Source organism: Pleurotus ostreatus (genome assembly GCF_014466165.1).
Source record: "Pleurotus ostreatus strain PC9 chromosome Unknown scaffold_6, whole genome shotgun sequence".
Lineage (NCBI taxonomy): Eukaryota > Fungi > Basidiomycota > Agaricomycetes > Agaricales > Pleurotaceae > Pleurotus > Pleurotus ostreatus.
This window is the reverse complement of record NW_023503161.1, coordinates 778,713-796,655: the sequence shown is the minus strand read 5'-3', so window position 1 is coordinate 796,655 and position 17,943 is coordinate 778,713. Positions and strand designations below refer to the sequence as shown.

The following is a 17,943-nucleotide window of genomic DNA, read 5'->3' as shown; positions in this document are numbered from 1 at the left end:
AAGAATGTAAAGGAGGGATTGAAGAATTTCGAAGCTTTGAAAGCTCGTTAAGTGCGAAGTCTGAAGCACCAACGTGACATACGCTTGTTAGCGGCGTGGCGAACATGAGGTAGTAAAACACATTACTTACGGAACTCGGACGTTCGCAAACAGAGCTGGATGATCAAGCACGCACGAAGTGCACGACTGAAAGGGTGTTTCGACGAACGTAGATAGTCAACAGATTAGGGCTCATTTAATGCATTATACTGCCATTCCGCTTTAGTCCAAATATAACACGGTCCGCGAAAGGACACGTCTATCGGAAGGTCCTGCGGCACAAATAGTAATTAGAGTAGAATCAGGAAATTGGATATTCCGTCGACTCCACTGCGGAAGATCTGGATTGAAGCAAGACATCCGGAATCGGCTGTGCGTGAATAGAACGGAGGACGCATAAGCATTTCGCCTTTGGTCCGTCTTTCGGGGCCCAGTACTGAAGTTCGAGTATGACCCTACAATGCTTATGAGCTTGCGGTTCTAGGGAGAACATCATAGAAGACTTTGGATGTACGCACGGCAAGGGGCTGCGCACCAAACATGGTTTTCAGGAGTCATCGATTATGATATCCGACACAGCGTGCGGTGTAGGGTCTGCCTTAGGATGCGATCCCCCTCGCCCGATGCGGCCCAGAAATAAGGTGGGAGAAGCCGAGCACACAAGCGGGTACGGACGATCGGAGCAGGATCGGAGGCCTAAGGAGGGTGCACACTCGAGCCCCTGGCGGAGCCAAGCTATACGGTACGCATCGTACAGGCTGTTGAAAGGAAGACTATTCCATTTCCTAGTGAGCGAAGATAGCCTTATAGGAGGTCAATACACTTACGCGCAAATTCGCCACCCGGGAAAATCGTAGACTGCACGCGCGAGGGTGATACTAGATGATACACCTGAGCGGGGTCAATATCAGCGTAGTCGCAAGTGACGTCGCCACTATGCCCAAGGGATTCGGGCGAACAAACTCTTGTAAGTCACTGAGCGCTTTCTAGTAAGCTCAAGCGAAGCGAGGGTCGTTGGTGGGCGATGATCTGCCCATGCATTAATCGCTAGTCAAACTGTACCATTCTGTACATAGCACAGCGACGACAGCCATCTAAACAGTAGAATTCGTGCGCGCCTTAGACCGTCTTTAACAAGGCACGAACAGCCTAAGTGAACGAAGCCTTCTTCTCAGCCTATTAGGGGAATATAATTTTGAGTAGGTTGTGAGCACGTACCTCAGAAAATTATGGACAACTCGTGTCTCCGATTTCGGGGGAGCGAACAAGCCCTTTGGTCGCTTGATCATCGGACCAAACGCATCTCAGCGTGAAACGATGGGCGGGGAGGTTAGCGATTTTATTGCCCCGAAATCCTTCGGAGTCTGCAATGCCCAGAAATCTACCTGACGGTGGAGAGTACTTGAACTTGAATAATCTGTACACTGTACTGAGCATGCCATGCTGTGGCCTGTTGGCGCAGGGTCGTCGTGCTTCCACGTGACCCGCGCGTGCTGCTGTGACCTCGCGCACCTTCGGAGCTTGAAGTTTAGTTTAAATTTGTGACGGGCGTTTATTGACGGCTTCAACAACACCTTCGACCTTGTACCCGTCGCGCAACCCCCCACATAGTCCACGCGACAGGTTTCCCCCCTCGTCGGCCCGCCTTATCAGCCTATCTCTACCGACCATGGCTTCTCGCAGCTTCACCGTATTCCAAGACATTCCAGCAGGCGACGTGCAGTCCAAATCTCTGAAGAAATCAGGATCCTCGGCCACCTCATCTATCAACTCCACTCAACTGCTGGACAAGGAGAATGTGAACCCCGTCACCGGTGAACGTGCTGGAGCTCAGAGTGGCAAAAAGCGCAAGACAGCAGCACTTGCCAGCAAGTCGATGCCGCTTGGTGTGAAGTTACAGGCGGAGGTCGCGGAGGTCAAGCCAGAGAAGAAACGCAAGGCTTCATCGTCGCAGAATGCGGTAGCTGGTAAGAAGGGGGTAAGGGTGAGCAGGAAGGGCACGAGAAGGTCGCCACGCCGGGCACCCCCGATGCCCAAGGTTGAGGAAGAGGTTGAGGTCGAGGCCGAGAAGAAGCATCTCGCCCAGGTTGAAATCGACTCGCGTTGCTACGAGTTGACTGTTCAACCTCTCGCCGATGTATCCAAGGCGTACGATGAGAGTGAAGCCTTCGCTGAGTCGTCTCTGCACTCAAAGTTACGATTCGTGAAGGTTGGTCGCCATTTCTTCGCGACGAGCGACGAGGTATTGATTTGTTCTTGTCTAGGACTCATCGGCTGAACCTGAGCTTCGCGACTACGTCCCCGATCTTAAACTCTTCGCAAGAGCGACAACCCCCATCGAATCTTCTCACGACACCATTTTCTCTACTCCCGAGCGCAAGCGCATCTACTCTGCGTTTACATTCTCCTCCCCCTCCCCAAGCAGCGATCGTCTCCGCAAAATGAACCGGGCTACCAGTGTGCCACCTCTACAACTCGGCGACAAACCATCATATATTCTACCTGCCTCTTCCCCTTGAGTTCACGCCTCATTATGTTAAGCCTACGAGCATAGTTTCTGTTCCTCTCACATTCCAACCAAATCTACATCTACGGACTCGCGCCCATCTGATATCCGATCTTCTATCGCCTTTACTCCGCTGCCGCAACACTCTTCTTCTTTATCGGTCCCTCAATTGCCAGACACTTGCCTACATGACAGTGTCTGTATACAGCACGAAGTACCACTCCATCGATTGCGCTCCATCCATCACACATCGGCATCGGCATTTACATTCATGTACATTTGATTTCACTGCTCCATCTTACACTACACACATCCTGCTATCGCACGCCACACTGATCCCAGGCACGATTTCTTTCACGCGTCTTGTTTTGTTTATCGTCTCTCGCAGCGTCTCGCTTTGGTGTATTTTGTCAAATATATATAATCTTATCGCCCCCTACCAGGCCACTTACTGTCCATCACTAGTCCTGGTCAACATATATATGAAATCCACTTATCGTGGCAGTTTATTTGACAGCAAACATCGTCTTGGGACTAGGTTCGACATGGTATTCTCTGCTTATCGTGTGGCTATACGCTTCTTATCTCCTTGGACAAACATATCCTTCACAGGTTCTCCTGATAGCATGCAAGTCGCACACCTTTAAAACCCATGGCTTCGATCCGAACTCCTGGCAGCAGTGTGTTGCGACTCTCTTGTCATGGTCTCAGCAAAAGATGTGATCCGTCGTCTCGAGGTCCCTCATGAGCCGGGGCTTACATATTCCCAACTGTTCCTATCAGTAAGTTGCAAGTTGTACCATTGTTTACTTCCTTCCTGATTAGGACTGCGACACAGAACCATGACTTGGTACCCGTCCCACCTGAGCAACGCACCTGGGGAAGTTTGAATTTTGTGGCCTTGTGAGTTTCCACAGCGCCCATCCCACCGCTTCTCCGGACGGCTAACACGAACTCTCTCACATAGCTGGCTTGCAGACAGTTTCAACGTTAACACGTCAGTTCTCCCGATGTCTAGTCCTTCCACCCATTCCTAACGCCAAGCGTGTAATTAGATGGATGATCGTGTCTTCGATGGTTCAGCTTGGCCTATCGTGGTGGCAAGCTTGGATCTGCGTTTGGCTCGGATATGGCATTATTGCACCGTTCATTGTGTTGAATGCCCGGCCGGGTGCTATGTTCCATGTCACATTCCCTGTGGTTGCACGTACCAGTTTCGGACTGTACGGAAGTTTGTGGTGTACGTTCAATCGAGGCGCTATGGCGTGGTACGTTTTAACCACTTTGTGAACGCCTTCCTATGAGACTCACTTCCATCCAGCATTTGGTATGGTGTCCAAGCTAGCATTGGGGGTGATTGTGTCCGCGTAATGCTTACAGCAATGTGGCCAAGCGTGCAAAATATTCGTTAGTATATGTTGAGCTTCTCTGGAACGAATCTATGACTCAATCCTTTCGCAGCAAACCATCTCCCTGCATCTTCGGGAACGACTACTCGAGACTTTATGTGTTTCTTCCTTTTCTGGTTGATCTCACTCCCTGCAATCTGGTTCCCGATCCACAAAATGCATGTCGAACCTTTTACCTTCAATAGCTCCCTGCAGACTAACCGTGTTCCGTCCTGTAGTCGGCATCTTTTCACACTCAAGGCCATTGTTGCCCCAACTGCTGGAATCACATTCTTCATTTGGTGTATCGTGAAGGCCAAAGGCGTAGGGCCAATCATTCATCAACCATCTAAGCTCCACGGCTCCGATCTCGCCTGGGCGATGATAGTGAGCTTGATGTCTTGCATGAGCAACATGGCCACCCTAGTCGTGTAAGTGCTGTTCAACACATTGTGTATCACGGCCTGTGTTCTATTCTCATTCACACTTCCTATTAAGTAACGCACCGGATTTTGCTTCTCGTGCGACAAGTCCTGCCGCGGCGTTCTTGCCGCAGTTGCTCTCCGTTCCCATTACGTTCTCGGTGGTCAGCTTCATTGGTATTATCGTCAGTTCTTCATCCGAGACGATATACGGGGAAGCGATATGGTCACCAATAGACCTGTTGGGCAAATTCTTGGAAAACAACCCTTCCAGCGCTACAAGATTCGGGGTGAGTCTCATGTCCAAGGTAATTCATGACACAGCCTACTCACAGCTTGGCTGCATAGGTCTGGTTCATCTCTGCATCCTTCATCATTGCGCAGGTAGGTTTCTTTCTGCTTCCTTCTGTAACAATCCTGGATTAATGTCGCGTCTTTAGCTGGGGTAATGTGGCCGTTTGACTGTCTGCCTTTTATGATGTCTCACAATAAAAATAAACTCTATAGCACCAACATTTCCGCGAACTCGATCAGTGCCGGCTGTGATCTCACGGCCTTATTCCCTCGGTTCATAGTATGTCACCCCCGTTTCAGGAGAATCTATTGTAACTTTGCCCTCTTTTAGAACATTCGCCGTGGCGGCTATATTGCGGCCATCGTTGGTTTGTGCATGCTTCCGTGGAATCTATTGAAGAGTAGCAACAGTTTTACGTCTTACCTCTCTGCGTACTCCGTGTTTTTGAGTTCTATTGCTGGCGTTATGGTAAGCCAGGCCTCGCATGATACTTCGTTCCTTTACTAATGCCCCATGTACAGATAACGGAGTACTTCTTGATTCGCCGTGGGCATTACAGAGTCGCCGATTTGTATGACACAAGGCGTGACGGATGGTATTGGTATACTTTTGGTTTCAACTTCAGGTAAGTAATTGTCCACGACATGATGTTTGACAGCATCCAGAATTACGGCCATGATGCCATTTAGGGCGTACGCAGCCTATATTTCGGGCATCCTCATCAATGTTGTTGGATTTGCCGGAGCAAGTGCGTGCAACCTATACGCATCCTGTTAGTCAGAGCGCTAACTTCACCCTCAGCCGGTCGAACCGTCCCCCTCGCGGCGACCCGTGTCTATCAGATGTCGTTCTTCACAGGCTTTGGTGTCTCTTGCATCGTCTACCTCGCCTTGAACTACTTCTTCCCTGTTGTTGGTGCCTCGAAAACCTTCGAAGAAGTGGATGTTTCTCTTCTCGACGACGGTTCTAGTTCCGTCTACGATCGTTCTGATTCAAAGAACGACAAGGGGGACGCAGCGGTGACGATCAGCCCGCTTTGAAGCCCTCTAGGGATATGATACATGTTTCTATTTCTATCTATACATCCTTTATACAGTCGCCGGCTCCGAAGTAGACCCACTCGCCTCTTCGATCACTACCTTCTTGCCCTTCGTATCCTCCGCGTAGTTCTCGTAGAAATTGTTCTCGTCTTTGCTGGAATTATCTGCTTCGTCACTACCCTTTCGCCCGGGACCATCCCAGAAGTGATAAGCGTGGCTCAACACGCCGTACGAGGCAGGTACGACTTCCAGCAGATCGCCTCTGGCGATTTCGATAGCCGGTATCTCTGATGCTGGGAGACCGATCAAGTATGCCAAAAGACATCGGATCACAGACGCGTGGCCGATGATAAGAAGGTCTTCTTTCTCCCTTTCTAGCTCAATTAGCACGGGCTCCATGCGTACTACATGCAGTAGCAACGAGCATTTGGTAAGCACTGTATAGGGTTGCATTGATGTGTGGACAACGCACCACTAAGGTCGTGATAACTTTCGGCTCTGGGTGCTCTGAATGTATACGGATCTTTGCAGAATAGGCTCCAGTCGGTTGGATAAAACTTCTTCGCTTCGTCCGGTGTGAGGCCATCCCAGATACCCGGATTAACTTCCAGCATCTGCGTCTTCTCGACGACCTTCACGTTCAACGGAGCATTCTTTGTTTGCTGTTGGGTTGTGGGCTGATTCGGCGCCAGCGTGTCTGAGGATTCAGGCTTCTGTGCTTGAGACGCAGCGAGGAAAGGCCATGCAGTGTGATGTGCACGGCGGCGAGTGGACGTCCATATCTGGAATCCGATTTCAAATCACTGGGCATGTTGACCAAAGCCGTAAGACTTACAACCAAACGACGGTCTTTAGGGTCAAGACCCCGCTCCGCGAGGCTTTTCGCCCTTCGTTCAATGACGAAATCCTTGAGACGCTCCGCATATTCCCAGCCAGCAACAGACAGGTCTGAATCGGCTTTGTACGATCTCTCGATCAGCGACTGGCCAGACTGCAGCACATATTAGGCTTGATTAAGACAATATCGACGTTGCGTACTCGGGCAAAGTAGATTGTCCTGAACCTGTTATGGATGTTCATCAGGAAGAATACAATTCGCGACTATATTTTTGGCCAATGTCAATGAAGAGGCTACCAGGAACGAGCGACAATACCTGCAGGTAGCCATGGATATCCTAAAGATAGGGCTTATGATAAACAATTGCGCGATTCCAGTGCTGAAACCACTCACGTTGACCATAATCTTCTCTCCTACCTGCAGGCTGACAGTTAATGCAATGCTACGCGAAACCCAAACAAAACATACATACATTGATAATTCGAATAAATGGCCAGTTGGTTTCTTCTACAGTTTCGTAGTACTTCTCATGGTCACGAATTCGAACAAAGTAGTCCTCTACAGCCTGGTTCGGATCCCATCCTCGATACTTGGGCATGGAGTCAGTATATTCCATCTCCCTAGGGGCTTCGGCAACATACATCAGGAGATGAGATCTTCACGCTTCGGATATTTTGCTCGATGATCTCCTTGTTATCGCATAACGATTCTGCCCGGAGTTAGGCAATCCTAACATGAATCGCGTCGCGAATGTCACTCACCAAGGAAAATGACATGAATGTTCTGCTTATCGAACTTCTCTGCGAGGGTCTGACGCGCTGCCCGGGTGCCGTTGTTAGCATCGTAGATCACGACTTGCCCTCCACCCGAGAAGAAGTCCCATATAAGTTGCTCGCAGCCCTGCGCAATCTTCTGCCGCAGCGCCATTGTTTCCGGACTCTTCTCCCCTATTTTCACCGTGTAAGCACCATAGTACATGCAGACGCGAGTCCCGATGCTCACCGAGGGTGAAATAATCTGAGGGAAGCTTCTGTGCGCCTCCAAGAGTCTTCCGCCTGTAATCCCCCAACGAAACCACCTGCGTCTTGACCCCCATCCATCGTAGGTATCTTTCCAATGATCGAGAGATATGAGTCTTGCCCCGGGCAGGCAAACCCACTGTTACTATCAGGATCTTTCCAGCATGAAAGAGCAATCCCGAGTCTGTTGTATATAGAGGTGCGACCATGGTGTATTGACTGACACCGCGAGCGGGCAATCTACGTGCCTTTCGGAAGACTTGAGGCTGAAGGAGTCCCTTCGCCGCCGTTCGGTGTTTGAAACCGGCATCGACGAAGCGCTCAGCTCAGACGCCTGTGGATCATGGACGAGACCATTGGGCAGGACCAGGACGCGAAATTTCCAAACGCCAGGCAGCCAACTTGAATCGAGGCCATGTCGCAAGCGCAGCCTCAGCAGATCAACGTAGCAGATCTTGACCTAAACCAGCTCTCAGATGTCAAGAGGCAACTGGAGGAGGTACGTTGAGCGGTCAAATCGATTGTGCATCATATCTGAACCATGAGATAGGAATTGAACCATTTTACGAACTCTTTCGCGCAACTGAAGCAAGCCCAAGCCAAGTTCAAGGCATGTGTGGAGAATGTTAGTGAGATCAAGCCCGAAAATCAGAGTACGCGAAAACTCATAACAATCCGCGCAAGAAGCTCACGATTATTGGATAGATAAAACTATCCTGGTTCCCTTGACCAATTCCCTGTATGTTCCTGGAAAACTCAGCAACCCGACGCATGTAATTGTCGACATCGGCACGGGGTACTTTGTGCAAAAGGTACGTCGATCTTCTCTAGAGTTTCAGCTCGACGCCTAACTGGCGGTAGACGCGCGAGGAGGCAGCCAAACATTACAATGCGAAAGTGGACTACATTCGCACAAACCTTGAAACGCTGGAAGAGACGATCACGAAGAAACGTGACAATTTGAACTATCTTGTCAACGTAATGCAGGCCAAACTACAGTCACAGTCAGCGCCGAGTAAATCATCTTAGGACCCATTTACGAGGCATCCTTCACTCTAATTAATTCTCAGCTCCTCGTACCGTACCCCGTTTTCACTTCGCTGTAACCATTGCCTCCTTCATTTAGGTTGACCCGTTAGGAGACGGTCTTGGTGACCTCCGAGGAAAGTCCATTGAATCCAGCTATAAGGCAATGCTCGACGCTTCAAACCGCCGGTGAAATTAATGCCTTCACATTGGCATGCCTCACGGGGCACTGTCACGGCCTTCAGCCTGCCCTATTCGTTGCAGATGTGGTCGTATGCACTTACAGCTCGAGGATGTGTCGTTGCAGGCTACAGGCTGTTCCCGCTCGACACGCTGCGCTTGTCCATGTCAGTTATAGAATTTCACAGCCGAGGTAATTCAGTGAGGCTCTAATGTCACAATTCCCGGTGGCTATATTTGTTTCCCTTGCTTCATTTCTGAATTTCTCTATCGTTAAGCATTAATATTGGCTAAGCACATATGTCAGATGGAAACGCACACAGTCACTTGCGGATACTATTGTATTGCTATACATGATTGATTACCTAGCTGTCGTTTGCTGACTGCCTGATTTCTCCGATACACGGTCGACTAGCGACGCATCCGGAGCATTGGCTGCTGGGATTTCTAGTTTCTGAGTCCCATCTTTACGCGGGGACGTCGTGTCCCCCTTGAACCCAACGTAGTATACCCTCGATACCTCGTCACCCACCGCGTGGCTCTCAAGAAGCACGATAAGATACATACGCTGCGAAGTTATATCGAGAACTCACGAAGAACAGCGACAAAGTGTTTATGCTCGCAAATGCTGCAACTCTCAGAGGGTACTCAGTGGCAGACACCTCACCCTCCAAGAGACTCAGCTCGAGCTGGGGTTTGGTTTCCTCCGCTTCAGCGAAGTCAACGATGGTAGGGTGATTGGCGTAGATGCGGAGCCTGCGAGGAGTTGATTCCCCTCGGCCTGCGGACACAATGTCCATCGAGCAAAGGTTAACACGAGCGAAAGATTGCCCACCTATTTTCAGTATCATCGAACGAATTCGAACGTTCTGCGAGAAGGGGATGTGGATGATAACCTAGACCGTGTCAGGTGCACGATTCAGGAATCAGGATACTCCCTGCTTCGGCGGAGAGAACTCTGACCTGATCATCTACTCCAGAATCTATGAACTGGGACGTATCCTCTCGCTGATCCCATGGCTTGATAATCGCTTTCGCATCTTCAGGCACAGAAAGGTTCAGCCCATAGACACTGATTAGCTCAAATATAGTCAGGGTATGCAGTTATTCAGAAGGTAGCACTAACCTATCTCTATTAATAACACTGTAAAGATTCGACAAATCTGAACCGCCTATGTCTGAGGCCGTTGAGTTAGCGGTAGAATCAGACATTGTCTGGGTGAGATCTAAGCCGCGCTTGCGCCTCACAAGCACGGACAGGGGCTCCCTGATTATCGCAAAACAGAGATAATTCACAAAGGCTCAGACGATACACCGACGAGAGTACAATATCGGCGAAATACAAAAAGTAATATACAGACCAAGTGTACATATTTCGACGCCACCGAGGACGCATTCATTTGTGGCTAGAATCATATGGGTTTCGATGCTTCCTCAGGTTGATCAGCATCCGTGACGCCGCAATCGAGATGACAGAGAAGCCGTATCCGAACGTTATAAACGACTCTATAACCTGTTGTTGTAGAATCAGCGGACATAGTATAGTGGCAAAGTGGATCGTACAGACAGAAAATTTGACATAGGATATGATGATGACGGTGTATACCATCATAATCCTGTTGGATAAATCATCGGGATCCGTGTCAGCGGGTTTGATAGAACAAAGCTTACATCATGAAGTAAAGAATGGAGTCCCGCATGAGCAAACGGATGAGAGTGGACCCTCCGAAGCCGACAGCCTTTTGGACCCTAAGGTGGGACATTCCTCGTAGAAACACCAAAAGGAAGGCGGCAATATCAGGGCATATAGTGGTAATGCTGGAATATATAGATGAATGGAGGTAGCTGAGATTCATGAAGCATACTTACGGGCCAAGGTAGAGGTGGGATACCGCACCAGGAGTCGGCTGACAAGCGATGATGCGCAGGAAAGGTAACGAGATTGGTGTCCCCTTTGGAGATAACTTGATCACAATATATAGCTGCACAGCTATTGCCGCAAGGAGCAACACAGCGAAGAAGCCTATGATCCACTTCGCGCGATTGTAGAGTCCGTATACTCTAAATGCCAGTATCAATTGCACAGATGTGGTCATCGTGAATGCTTGTGTAGAGCGTCATAAGGATGAAGAGTAGACAGTAGCTCGAAGCTTACCTGAGATTGTGAGCGTGTTGTGTACCCATGCGCGGCCTTGAAGCAGATTAGTTCTTCCTTCACTGTAGCAAATGAGACGTTTCAGCTTACAGCTTGGTGTAGCAGACATATCAGCTTGGTTTATCAACTAGTAATGGGCTGTTACGAGTGGCAACGCACAGCTGTCGGCCCAAGTTAATCACCAGGGCTGAAGATACAACGTCGGGCCTACCTGTTCGAATCCAGGTCTTGTGACCATGAAGATCCCTATGCGCCGAGCCAGGCAGAACTGAATATGACAGGCTCGCTTCGACCACGCGCATAGTAAGCGTACCTATAGTGTGGAATATTTGCCAGCCGATTACTTGGTATCGGTTCTGAGGAGCACACTTGGCCGTTTGGAAGTGTTGTGCAGATACTGTAGATTGGCTCACCACGAAAAATAGGACTCGTAAATACGACCATTTGCCTGTCTGGAATGAAGTACTCAGTGAGTAAGTTGAAGGGTCTAGGTTTATGGAGGTGTTGCACAAACCCAGAAGAATTCAACCTTGACACCGACATTATCAGTGCTGTCAACATGGGGATACCAATGAGGCCATACCTCGTCAGGTAAGGTGACAAAATAATCCCATAAGAGGAAAGTCAGCGACGAGACTAGACAGCATCGTCAGTACATTCACGGGGAGGTATATATAGCGCTTGATAGGTATACACAGCACTTGATCCGTTACTGACGCTGTGCACATTGTGTTATATAGTATTGTCGATAGCCAGTGATGATCGGTTCCAGGATGGATGACATGGTGGATTGGGAAGTAGGGTAAGTGATCCTTTATATATGATTCACATCCAGGCATCACGAAGAAGCGCCCCAGTGATCAACATTCGAACAGAAGAGCAGTATCAACCCATCATGGCACTCGCTCACCTCGTTGCCAGGTAGACTGTGGGGGTTGGTACCAAGCGACGGTTCCCAAGTACATATTGAATCAAGTCTGAATCCAGATTTGAACGAGGATCGCGACAACTGGGGAAATAGTTGGTCAATTCCACCAAGGATAACGGAAACATCGAAATCGTCTACCTCTCCGTTCGGCTTTGTGTACCATTAGACTCTGGTTGTGGAGTTGAGCGGCGAGGGTGCGGGGTACAAGAATAGACTAGAGGCAGTGGTCATGGCAGGTGATGCCACCAGCTGTGAATCATCTGTCACCACTTTGCTGTGTATATCGGAGGTTACAGCTCCTAGAATAAAATGGAAGAATGTGTTTTACTTAGCACCACGGGCGAGGGCACAAAATCAACACTAATATTCCAACGACAGAAAGATTACAATTGCAAGCAAGAAAATGCATTGCTCACCCATCTAGGAGCGGCAAGGGTTCTTGATGCCTTCCAAGGCTGGTCAGCAGTTGCCACGCTGCAACCAAGATGATATATTGATAGAGGAACCGTATGTAAATGCTGTAAAAGGCTCTTTGGGGGACCCTGGGCAGCAGAAGAACAGGGGATCCCTGTTCATGAGTGGTCGAAACAGCTTAATTCAAGTATAAATACAGATACAATCTCGTTTCTCATGCCATTGCTCACCTTTATGTCCAATGAGGTTAATCATTATTCGCGTCACTGTAACCAAAACGATAGAGAATCCGTATTCGAATACTTTAAACGTTTTTATGTCCTGTTGACAGCGAATTAGCGGATAAGGTACAATAGAAGAGCAGATTGGGCGCACAGGAGTTCAATCAAAGATGTCACTAGGGTGCTGTGTGCCATCACAGTACTGTATGATGAATCAGCATTAAGAATCAGAGAGCTCATCCCGGAGTGGACTTACCAAAAGCAAGGAAGACGGCTCCCACAACCCAGACAGGGAAACAGGGGCTCTCTAATGACCGCAAACTAGAGATAATTCGCGATAGCGGAGATGATACACTGATGAGAGAACGAAATCAACGAAAGTACACTAGTAATACACAAACAACGATACAGATTTCAACCCCACTGAGGACACATTCATCACTCTTGTCGATCCTCATTGCTAGATCCGTACGAGTTTCGATGCTTCCTCAGGTTGATCAGCATCCGTGATGCTGCAATCGAGATGACAGAGAAGCCATATCCAAATGTCATGAACGACTCTATGTCCTATTGTTGTAGGAATTTAGCAGACATAGAACAGTGGGAAAGTGAATCGCACGGACAGGGAATTTGACATAGGATATGATAATGATGGTGTATACTATCACAATCCTGTTGGAGAAATCATTAAGATCTGTGCTGAGGATTTAATAGAACCATGCTTACATCAAGAAGTAAAGGATGGAGTCCCGCACAAGTAGACGGATGAGACTGGACCCTCTGAAGCCAACAGCCTTTTGGGCCCTGAGGTGGGTTATTCCTCTTAGAAGCACTAGAAGGAAGGCAGGAATATCAAAGGATATACTATAGAAGATTGGCTCACCACGAAAAATAGGACTCGTGGATACGACCATTTGCCCGTCTGGAATGAAGTTCTCAGTAAATTGAAGGGGTCTAGGTGTATGGAGGTGTTGCACAAACCCAGAAGAACTCAACCTTTACACCGACATTATCAGTGTTGTCAACGTGGGGATACCAACGAGGCCATACCTCGTCAGGTAAGGTGACAAAATAATCCCATAGAAGGAAAGTCAACGACGAGACTAGTAGGCGGTTGCACTTCTGGTCAGTACGTTCTGAGAGACGCAGCGCGCAGACCCGTTACTGACGGTGTGCACGTTGTGTTTTATAGTATTGTAGATAGCCATTGGTAAGCAGTTGCGGGATGGACGACATGGTGGATCTGAAAGTGGGAGGAATGATACGCAACTTGCTCTGGGGGATCTACTGGGGGTTAGTGGTATCGGTGTGGTAAAGGATTGACTAGTGATCATTTATCCATGGCTTGCATCTAGGCATCACGAAGTAGAAGTGCCTCACTGGTGACCAACATTCAAATAGCGGATCAGTATCAACCCATCATGGCACATGCACTCACACGTTGCCAAATACACTGTGGGGGTTGGGGCCAAGTGACAGTCCCCTGGTGCAAATCTGATGAAGTCCCGCTTCTAAATTTGAACGAGGATCGTGGCATCTAGGAAGGCATATGTTCGTTAAGTCTAAGGAAAAGGACCGAACAATTCAGTAAAGAGAAAGGGAGAGGTCGGAATAGTAGCACTTACTCATGAAGACGCCTAGTGGTCATTCGCCTCCTTGTTCGGCTCTAGTGTACCACTCGACTCTGGTTGCGGAGTTGGGCGGCGGGAGTGCGACGCACGAGAATAGACTGGTGGTGGGAGGTGACGACTGTGAATCATCTGTCAACAATGTTCTCATCCTTGCTGCGTATGTACCGGCGTAAGTATCTGACAGACGTCGAAAGCGCGAGACTCGCGGCCTTCGACAATCTTAAGTCGAAACAAGGTCGAAACAAGGGTGAAACAAGGGCAATTTACGAAAGCGTAGATAGCACCACGGGCGAATACATAGACAAGAGACAAGAATACAAGTTCAAACAAGAAGACGCTGCTCGTGCTGCTGCGAGCCAGGACCCATGAGTTGCATTTCAATGCTTCCTAAGGTTGATCAGCATCCGCGAGGCTGAAACCGAGATGATAGAGGCAGTGTATGTAAACGTTGCGAACGTTTCTATATCCTGTGAGTACTATTTCAGCGGGTGAATGTACAGCAGCAGGCCAAATCGGACGGACAGGTAGTTTGATGAAGGCTATGACCGAGCCGGAGTACACGACCACGATACTATTGAATAAATCGTCAGAAGGAGTGGAAACAGAGAATGGAGTTGAAGTACGCTTACATCAGGAAATACTGGATAGAGTCCCGTACGAGTAAGCGAATAAGGGTTGCTCCTCTGAAGCCAACATTCCTTTGGGCCTTGAGGTGGGATACGCCCCGTAGAAGCACCAAAAGGAAGGCAGGGATGTCAAAGATCAAAGCCGGAATACTAGGGATACAGATGAATAGAAACCTTAGCTGTAGTTTCGCAAAATACATACGGGGCAAGATAGAGGTGGGATGCTGTCCCGGGCGTCGGTTGACAAGCAGATATCTTCAAGAACGGTATGCTGATTTGTGTAACGGCCGGAGATAGCTTGATTACGATATACAACTCCGCAGCTGTTGTGGCGAGGATCGCCACGGCGAAGAATGCTATAATCCACCTTGCGCGATTGTAAAGCCCGTAGACTCTGAAGGACAATATCAACTGGACGGGTATGAGCCCCGAAACCGCTGTTATGCACACAACATGAGGGTAGGGAAAAGGCAGAAGCAGGGGAGATCGCACCCGATATAATGATCATGTTGTGCATCCATACGTGACCTTGAAATTGATTGGTTTATCTACGAGTGTAGCCAACGATATACTCCGGGCTTACAGCTTATCGCAGCAGGCATGCGCGACTTATTGGTTAACCGTCAATGGGCTATCGAGAGTAGCAATACGCACAACTGCAGATTCAACCGAAGTAAATCAACAGAAGGGCTGGAGATGGAGCAGCAGACCCACCTGTTCGAACCCTGGTTTCGTGACCGTAATTATTCCTACGCGACGAGCCGAGCAACACTGAATACGGTATGTCCTCTATGCCATCATGACACGCGCACCTATGGTATGGACTATTTGCCAGCCGATCCCTTGGTATCGATTCTAGGTGTGCGTTTAGCCGTCCGCAGTTGCTACGACGACGTTATACATGAACTCACCACAAAGAATAGAACTCGTGGATAGGACCATTTGCCCGTCTGGAACGATATCCTCAGTGAACTGAGATGTTGTGGAGATGTTGCACAAACCCAAAACAGTTCAACCTTCGTGACCACGATGTTAAGATCGAAACGAGGAAAAGATCAAAGAAAGCCGCACCTCGTCAGGGAATGTAACAATATAGTCCCAGAGAAGGAAAGCTAGCGATGAAACTGGATGGGCGAACATGTGGTCAGTCCGTTCCGAGGGCTATACATCGCACCGTTACTGACAGTGTACACATTGTGTTATATAGTATTGTCGATAGACAGTGGTAATCAAGTCCTGGATGGACGACATGATGGGTATGAAAGTGGGAAACCTCCAGTAATTCATTCTTTATACATGGATCCATACCATCACGAAGCACCCCAGCGGCCAACATTCGAATACAGGATCAGTAACAACCCATCGTTACATTCACTCTCACCGCTGCCAGATACACCGTGGAAGTGGGAGTGGAAGTGGGAGTGACGGTTTTCCCAAAATAGATCAGATGAAATTCCGGTCCAAGTTCGAACGAGGATCGTGGCAATCCAGGAAGGCATGATTCATCCAGCCTAAGAACGGCGCCGTAGTACAATCCAGCAAAGAGAAAGAGATATGTCGAGACCGCAGCGATCATGAAGACGCCTGGTAGTCGTCCATCTCCTTGTCCAAATCCTCTTTCGACTTGGCTGCTGCCGGGCGTTTGTTGAGTCGTCTGGGACCTTTCTTGACTCGGCGTCTCGCTGGTACTGTCCCCAACCCGGGTGCAGTAGGTGGGACCTTGTTGCTGAGCGGGCTGTTGAGTTTGTGAATATCAATTGTCATGTGCAACCCGATAGAATATGGCCGTACGCTGCAGGAGCCTTCACTTGTGGGCCAACACGGCTACCCAATGTAGTACTAATTGTAGAATTGGGAGGCGGGGGTGCGAGACGCGAAAATAGACTCGGGGCAGTGGGAGTAGAAGGTGACGGCTGTGAATCACTATCAGCAATGATTTCAACCTTGATGGGACGTCCTATGTTGCGAGGTAAGTAACTGTCAGATATCGAAGCGGGAGACTCACGGCCATCAACAATCTTGCCGTGATACTTCGTTCGAGCCACAGCAGCATCTGTTGTTTTCTGGAACGAAACAATCGCCAGTCCCTTCGATTTCCCCTGGTTATTGTAAACGAGAACGACCTCCTTCAGCGGTCCGACGGTCTTCTTGAAAAGGTCCTGCAGTTGTCGAAGCCACAATAGAATCATTTCAAGCAGCCCCCACACGCTGCTCAGCTATGCTCACCTCAACTTCCTGCTCGACGACATCCAGAGGGAGATTACTTATGAAAATCCGACTCCCGTTCTGGGCGACTTGCTTGCCCTTTGCAGCACCAGGAAACGTCGGAACTGGCGCTGTACCCCTCCAGGCCGGGGGGGCATTCCCGGCCTTGCGCCCTAGGAGCTGCTTCTTCTGTCCGTGGAAGTTATTCAGTCGTGCATGAGCTGGGCGATTCTGCTGCATGTCGCTGCTGTCGGACGCGTCTTGGAAAGAGATTTGAGTTTGAAGGCTCGGCGTCTAAGGTAGAACTCATTTCAGGGGCTTCAGGGGAGGCTCAGATATTCGCGAACATTTAGAGCAGTCGTTCAGGCGACTAACTACAAAACATGAACACATGAACAACTAAGGGGAAGAGAACCCAGAGGGTGATTCAGGGCAATCACGTTGAAAACATGGAATCTATGGCCCTAAATGGACAATGGCGCGCCCACGAGCAACCGTCATCCTGCCTGCCCGGCGTCGGGGTGCTAGTCAAAAATAAGTTGGACTGAGTGTGTCCACCGGCCTGGGCGCCTTTCGCCTAGTCCGTATCCTTTGGTGTCGTGACTTTATCTCGTATGAGGAAGCCGGACGGAAGGAGGATGGTGCAATTATTTATTTCGCCTAGCAACATCTTGAGTTTAACTCGTCACAGGTATGGTTCTTCATCCATGTCAAAGGGCCAGTGAGCACGAGCTCGTTCTCCATCATCCTCCATCATCAGCGGTCCATGCTACTTATGCCTCTTGATCTGCGCCATAGCCTCCTCGTAGTGTTCGACAGGTACCCCTTCCTCTGGCTCTCAGTCACTCCGATCAGCGCGACTTTCAGAGGCTACGTCTCGCCCTCCCATGGGGCGCGGGCGTTGTTGAGAATGTAATGAGCGAGACGGCGACGATAACGTTTCGTCTCTCTTCCTCGTTGGTTATCGTCCAAGTCATCAACTTCTCCGGCAGGGAAGGAGGCGTCATGGG

At 49.2% G+C, this 17,943-nt stretch overlaps 8 protein-coding genes across 8 annotated transcripts; 3 read left to right on the top strand and 5 right to left on the bottom strand.

Moving 5' to 3' along the window:
• Positions 1 to 1,708: 1,708 nt before the first annotated feature.
• On the top strand, positions 1,709 to 2,650 carry PC9H_008509 (uncharacterized protein; the record flags this gene model as incomplete). Its single annotated transcript, XM_036778019.1, has 3 exons — positions 1,709 to 2,248; positions 2,304 to 2,498; positions 2,594 to 2,650. The coding sequence occupies 3 exons, from the start codon at positions 1,709 to 1,711 to the stop codon at positions 2,648 to 2,650; spliced, it is 792 nt and encodes a 263-aa protein (XP_036629447.1).
• A 596-nt stretch (positions 2,651 to 3,246) lies between these two features.
• Positions 3,247 to 5,690, top strand: PC9H_008508 (uncharacterized protein; the record flags this gene model as incomplete). The annotated part of the gene is made up of 14 exons (XM_036778018.1): positions 3,247 to 3,327; positions 3,384 to 3,448; positions 3,513 to 3,542; positions 3,601 to 3,813; positions 3,867 to 3,952; positions 4,007 to 4,112; positions 4,173 to 4,364; positions 4,432 to 4,645; positions 4,704 to 4,743; positions 4,796 to 4,929; positions 4,981 to 5,118; positions 5,172 to 5,275; positions 5,340 to 5,398; positions 5,452 to 5,690. The coding sequence occupies 14 exons, from the start codon at positions 3,247 to 3,249 to the stop codon at positions 5,688 to 5,690; spliced, it is 1,701 nt and encodes a 566-aa protein (XP_036629446.1).
• Positions 5,691 to 5,738: 48 nt separating this feature from the next.
• Positions 5,739 to 7,756, bottom strand: PC9H_008507 (uncharacterized protein; the record flags this gene model as incomplete). Its single annotated transcript, XM_036778017.1, has 10 exons — positions 5,739 to 6,094; positions 6,163 to 6,472; positions 6,526 to 6,681; positions 6,729 to 6,791; positions 6,845 to 6,865; positions 6,922 to 6,945; positions 7,001 to 7,117; positions 7,170 to 7,237; positions 7,290 to 7,475; positions 7,531 to 7,756. 10 exons carry the CDS (start codon positions 7,754 to 7,756, stop codon positions 5,739 to 5,741), a joined length of 1,527 nt encoding a protein of 508 aa, XP_036629445.1.
• Positions 7,757 to 7,962: 206 nt separating this feature from the next.
• On the top strand, positions 7,963 to 8,576 carry GIM5 (subunit of tubulin prefoldin; the record flags this gene model as incomplete). The annotated part of the gene is made up of 4 exons (XM_036778016.1): positions 7,963 to 8,046; positions 8,098 to 8,200; positions 8,253 to 8,359; positions 8,409 to 8,576. The coding sequence occupies 4 exons, from the start codon at positions 7,963 to 7,965 to the stop codon at positions 8,574 to 8,576; spliced, it is 462 nt and encodes a 153-aa protein (XP_036629444.1).
• Positions 8,577 to 9,114: 538 nt separating this feature from the next.
• On the bottom strand, positions 9,115 to 9,965 carry PC9H_008505 (uncharacterized protein; the record flags this gene model as incomplete). The annotated part of the gene is made up of 4 exons (XM_036778015.1): positions 9,115 to 9,294; positions 9,347 to 9,649; positions 9,717 to 9,825; positions 9,880 to 9,965. The coding sequence occupies 4 exons, from the start codon at positions 9,963 to 9,965 to the stop codon at positions 9,115 to 9,117; spliced, it is 678 nt and encodes a 225-aa protein (XP_036629443.1).
• Positions 9,966 to 10,149: 184 nt separating this feature from the next.
• On the bottom strand, positions 10,150 to 10,849 carry PC9H_008504 (uncharacterized protein; the record flags this gene model as incomplete). Its single annotated transcript, XM_036778014.1, has 4 exons — positions 10,150 to 10,266; positions 10,321 to 10,369; positions 10,425 to 10,571; positions 10,623 to 10,849. 4 exons carry the CDS (start codon positions 10,847 to 10,849, stop codon positions 10,150 to 10,152), a joined length of 540 nt encoding a protein of 179 aa, XP_036629442.1.
• A 3,630-nt stretch (positions 10,850 to 14,479) lies between these two features.
• PC9H_008503 (uncharacterized protein) lies at positions 14,480 to 15,183 on the bottom strand (the record flags this gene model as incomplete). The annotated part of the gene is made up of 5 exons (XM_036778013.1): positions 14,480 to 14,569; positions 14,625 to 14,673; positions 14,732 to 14,878; positions 14,931 to 15,122; positions 15,179 to 15,183. 5 exons carry the CDS (start codon positions 15,181 to 15,183, stop codon positions 14,480 to 14,482), a joined length of 483 nt encoding a protein of 160 aa, XP_036629441.1.
• Positions 15,184 to 16,300: 1,117 nt separating this feature from the next.
• PC9H_008502 (uncharacterized protein) lies at positions 16,301 to 17,173 on the bottom strand (the record flags this gene model as incomplete). Its single annotated transcript, XM_036778012.1, has 4 exons — positions 16,301 to 16,463; positions 16,520 to 16,685; positions 16,734 to 16,887; positions 16,955 to 17,173. 4 exons carry the CDS (start codon positions 17,171 to 17,173, stop codon positions 16,301 to 16,303), a joined length of 702 nt encoding a protein of 233 aa, XP_036629440.1.
• Between the last annotated feature and the right edge of the window lie 770 nt (positions 17,174 to 17,943).